The sequence below is a fragment of the Diaphorina citri genome, unplaced genomic scaffold (assembly GCF_000475195.1).
Source record: "Diaphorina citri unplaced genomic scaffold, Diaci psyllid genome assembly version 1.1 scaffold4604, whole genome shotgun sequence".
NCBI classification, from domain to species: Eukaryota; Metazoa; Arthropoda; class Insecta; order Hemiptera; family Psyllidae; genus Diaphorina; species Diaphorina citri.
Window position 1 is genome coordinate 1 of NW_007382000.1, and position 5,276 is coordinate 5,276.

A 5,276-nucleotide genomic window follows, 5' to 3' on the forward strand; every position below is an offset into this window, starting at 1 on the left:
TTCCGGGTAAAAATCGGGAAATCCGTATTTTTTCACCATTTTGCTAGTTTGTACCGTATATGCCGAAAAAAAAGTTGGTAACCCTAATATCAATATTAAGTATATGTACTGAATTGTCATTACATATGGCTACGACCTTGTACATATGGCTACGACTTTGTACACATTACCTACTAATGTGTATATACAAGGTCGTAATAAAACCATAATAGTAGACTAGGTGAGGTTAACACCTCCAGGCGTTTTTCATCAGCATATCCCGAGTTGTATATTACCTATGTGAAATTTAATTCAGTCAAACATGGCTGAACCAATAAGATTCCGCTTTAGACGTAAACACAGCGAAATCTCACAATCTCATTGGTTCAGCCATGTTAGACTGAATTAAAATTCACATAATCGAATACAACTCAGCATACCCATACCTTTCAGGAGCGAGCCTATGGCGGTCGAAATGCGCGAGTTGACAGTCTCTCAGAGTCTTGTTTAGATACTGCCCGCATCTCGTTCAGTTGCGGGTACCGTTCAGCTGGGTCTTATTACAGTAGGGCATAGCCAAACCGTGCATACACTTGGACACAGAGCCGCTCTGAATTGCATACAGAATCTGTATGAGGCCCACAAACGCTACCATCACGCCAAACAGGGCTAGGCCCAGAGCGGGTAACTTTTGCTTAGAGAAGATAGACCCTGACTCGAGCTTTAGATAGGACAGTGCAGGGAGGATGAAGGCGAGAGGAACCGCTGCTAACACACCCTGGTGAGAAAAATTGGAAATAAAATATAATTAGACGTGTACGCTCTGCTAGAGCACCCTGGTGAGAAAAAGTGGAAATAAAATTCGATTAATACATATAGCAAATGAGGGTGCAATAGTCCTACATACTGGACTCCGCACACAGGAATTTCGTCAGAAAAGACCCCCATTTTGATGTAATGTAAGTAAATAGTATAAATGAAGTGAGACGAATTGGAAACAATTAGACAATATGCTCCAAGGATTGTAAAATCTATTGATTTAGCCAAGTTAGCTTGGTTGGTAGCGCGTCTGCCTTGTAAGCGCTAGGCCACGGGTAAGATTGCCGCCCGGGGCGGGTTATATCCAGAACGGATAATGTTCGTTCTAGGAACGGCTGGCTTTTTCCTATCCTGTCTTCGTTCTTCATTCGATTTCGGAACGATAAGACGAAGAAGAAAAACAAAGGAAGAAAAGGAAGCAGAAGAAGAAAGTAAAAAAGAAGAAAGGGAAGAAAAAAGATGAAATAAAATTGCAATAGAAATAAACTACCGAGCAAGTGACATTCCATAAGATAGCAGAGGAACTGGAGTCCAATAAAGAGAGTTCATTTATCGACTGCAAAAAGGCATTTGATTCAGCTGAAACTGAATGCGTGTACAAGGCTCACGGGTTTCAGAGTAATGTCATAATGTGGTGATAATCATACTGATAAAGTTCAATTTAAGGCAATTCTACAGGATTCTTATTAGGAATTGTACGCCACCAGTGATATGTTCAACATTGAAAAAGAGGGGTTACACAAGGTAGATTCATGAGCCCCCAAATTTTTTAGTCGTTCTTTTAGGTCAATTTGGACCAGCCTAGTTAGATTGATTGGTAGCGCGTCTACCTTATAAGCGTTAGGCCGCGGGTTCGATTCCCGCCCGGAGCGGATTTTATCCTGAACGGATAATGTTCATTCTCAAAACGGCTGGCTTTCTCCTATCCTGTCTTGCTTCTCTCTCCGATTTCGGTACGATAAGACCTTAGCAGTTACAGTTCCTTCTATCAACAGTTACCTCATTAAAAAATCTTTATCCTCGTGTACTAAAGTAATATCCCCTCCCTTCGTTTTCAGACGGACAAATCAACGCCCGATTCCACCAAACCGGTCGGCACTCAAACCCAAGCCCAACCAGACTCGGTCCCTCCTGCCCAGGTAGCCGGGCCCACCCCGACCCCTGAGCCGAACAATAACACCCCTGCCCCGGCCCAGCCCAAGGTCATTACCCTTCTGAAAGATCCCGGAGTCGAATACTGGCGACAGCGAAGCCCCCTGGCGGACAAGATCGTCATTACGGATGTCACAGTCAATTTACAGACGGTGACTTTTAGGGAGTGTAAAGTCGAGACTGGGTTCTTCAAGACGAGAAGCGACCTGGAGAACGGAGTAAGCGATGTGAACTCCAAGTAAATAGTGTGCTTTTGCTTACTCAAGAAAAGTGTTGGGGAGCTGTGTCAAACCACTGTGGTCCTATCCTGGTCTTAAAGGTTGTCGTTATGTACCGGGTTGGGTTGAGACAGGATATTGATTCTACATTCCATAAGATAGCAGAGGAACTGGAGTCCAATAAAGAGAGTTCATTTATCGACTGCAAAAAGGCATTTGATTCAGCTGAAACTGAATGCGTGTACAAGGCTCACGGGTTTCAGAGTAATGTCATAATGTGGTGATAATCATACTGATAAAGTTCAATTTAAGGCAATTCTACAGGATTCTTATTAGGAATTGTACGCCACCAGTGATATGTTCAACATTGAAAAAGAGGGGTTACACAAGGTAGATTCATGAGCCCCCAAATTTTTTAGTCGTTCTTTTAAGTCAATTTGGACCAGCCTAGTTAGATTGATTGGTAGCGCGTCTACCTTATAAGCGTTAGGCCGCGGGTTCGATTCCCGTCCGGGGCGGATTTTATCCTAAAAGGATAATGTTCGTTCTCGGAACGGCTGGCTTTTTCCTATCCTGTCTTCCTTCTCTCTTCGATTTCGGGACGATAAGACCTTGGCAGTTGCAGTTCCTTCTATCAAACCTTTTTAATTTTTTTTTCTTCTTCGAAAAATAGCCAACTGACGTTCAACTTGAGCACGACTCCCAGACAGTCCGTGGTGATGGAGATAAAATATACATACGAGTATATCAAGAAAAGTAATGTACCTAATCAGCTGATTTTTTTTCTTTTTAGACAATTTCGGACGTGATATACGGTTTACTATGTTCTTAACTATGTTCTTACCTGTCTTCCTTCTGTTTTTTCCCCCTACAATGTTCTTAAACCTATAAAATATACCAGACCTTGTTTAGACTGCTGGGGTAAAGGGACTTTTTAGTCTCATTCGAGCAGGATAAACAGGGTATATTTTATTCTATTATTGTTTTGAAAACATTAAACTCACGTTCAACTCCAGCACAACTCCCAGACAATCGGTGGTAATCGAGATGAAATACGTAATCAGGACAATTGCCAACGTGAAGCCCACGTGCTGCTTATCGGTGGAATGGTAGGCGTTCAATACTTGTAGAAGGACGGACCGGGTGACCAGACACTCAATGGGATAGGTGAGTAGGATGGTGAAGGAGAAGGCCAGACGCGCCAGGTTCATCAGGTCGTCGTACCAGCAGTAGTTCTCCAGGAGATCACCTGAAGAGCAGAAGAAAGTTAAAAAGGTTGTATTTCTCCTCTTCTGAAGCTCGTTTTCCCTCCTTTTCCTATGGTTTCGTAGATTCGTATAAGCTCAAGTCAGCTTATAGGATAGGAGAAAGCCAGCCGTTCCGAGAACGAACATTATCTGTTTAGAATAAAATCCACCTCTGGCGAAGTTTAGTTGGGTTACTCGTTTCCCCTCCTTTTCCTATGGTTACGTAGATTCGTATAAGCTCAAGTCTTATAGGATAGGAGAAAGCCAGCCGTTCCGAGAACGAACATTATCTGTTTAGAATAAAATCCACCTCTGGCGAAGTTTAGTTGGGTTATCCATAATTTCTCCTCTTTTGAAGGAAAATATGTACTTACAGGGTTTAGTTTAACAAGTTAAAACTAGGTGGCGCGTGGTAGGGCTTGTAGTTTTTACATTGGCAGTTTTTGCCATCAAAGATAGCGTCTCGTGGCGTTTATATAAGGATAACACCGAAAAAACTACCAAAGGTCTCTTTAAATATCCCCCAATTAGAACTCATTTTCTTCATTCAATGACTTCAGATAACCAGATGGTATGTACATGTACTGCCTTAATGACTCAAACTCACCTTGTACGTTACCAGTAAACGTAGCATAGCCGGCAATTCCGAACAGAAGGGACACGACGAACGCCACGGCTACAGAAATGTGAGTTAGTTTATCCCACACAAATTGAGATGCACCCTCGATAGACTCATACAGGAGGAATACGTTGTGATGACACATGAATGCTGAAAAAGAATAGAATATACTGTGTTTATCCTGTTGGGATAGGACTGAAAAGTTCCTTTACCCCACTGCCCTTTATACATATTTTTTTAATGTTTACCTCCATCCATTTATTTGTTCTTAGCCGGCAGCCTGATAAGCAAGACTTTACTAAAAAAAACATAAAAATCGGGCAGGAAGGAAATAATAAGCTATCATTGATTTTTTCACATATAACCTGCCCGATAACATAAGCGAAGCAACAGGACAACGAACAGTGAGACAGACACAGGGGTATCTTCCTGAATAGGTTTGACCAGCTGGATATATAGTTTAAGTTACCAAAAAAAAAAAAACAAAAAATGGTCCTTGGATTTTTCAACCACGTTTAAAACAGGGTCTTTGGTTTTTGTTTTTTTTTTTTTTTTTTTTTTTAACCAAAAACCCCCTAAAAAAAGTGGAAAAGAGTGTGTTACTCGAGACTAGAACTTGTTAAACATTGGCTGCCTGGATACTGGTTATATCGCTCTTTCAAAATCTATGTTTGTGAAGTTAACTATTAAATTCGGCCAAAAAGTAATCGCAGTGGATTGGACGGGCAGGGGAAGGGATGGCCAAGATAGGAACTTCCAACCTTTTACAAGACGATAACCATAGTACCGTAAACGCATTTTGAGTACAATACGGTGGCTCATGTGGTATGAAGATATCGTTGTCAACAACACTTAACAAACGCTGTTGTTTACAAAAGTGAGTAAAAGGTTGAAAAAGTTCTATCTTGGTCATTAACCTATGTATCCGACTGCGATTTTGGCCAGAATTTAATAGTTAACTTCACAAAATAGATTTTTGAAAGAGCGAAACTCAAGTATCGCAGCAGGCGCTGTTTAAAGTTCTAGTCTCGAGTAAACACACTCTTTTACCACTTTTTTTTAGGGGGTGTTTTTGGTCAAAAAAAAAAAAAAAAAAAAAAAAAAACGAAAAACCAAAAGACCTGTTTTAAACGTGTGGAAAAATCACAAGGACCATTTTTTTTTTTTTTTTTTGTAAATTAAACTATATATCCAGCTGGTCCAACCTATTCAGGAAGATACCCCTGTCTGTCTCACTGTCTG

At 41.1% G+C, this 5,276-nt stretch overlaps 1 protein-coding gene across 1 annotated transcript; it reads right to left on the reverse strand.

The window, feature by feature from the left end:
• Nucleotides 1-337: 337 nt before the first annotated feature.
• On the reverse strand, nt 338-4,184 carry LOC103521147 (putative sodium-coupled neutral amino acid transporter 11; the record flags this gene model as incomplete). Its single annotated transcript, XM_008486255.3, is given in 3 exon segments — nt 338-757; nt 3,173-3,417; nt 4,023-4,184. Coding segments are annotated over 3 exon segments (656 nt in total), but the record flags the coding sequence as incomplete, so codon positions are not given.
• Between the last annotated feature and the right edge of the window lie 1,092 nt (nt 4,185-5,276).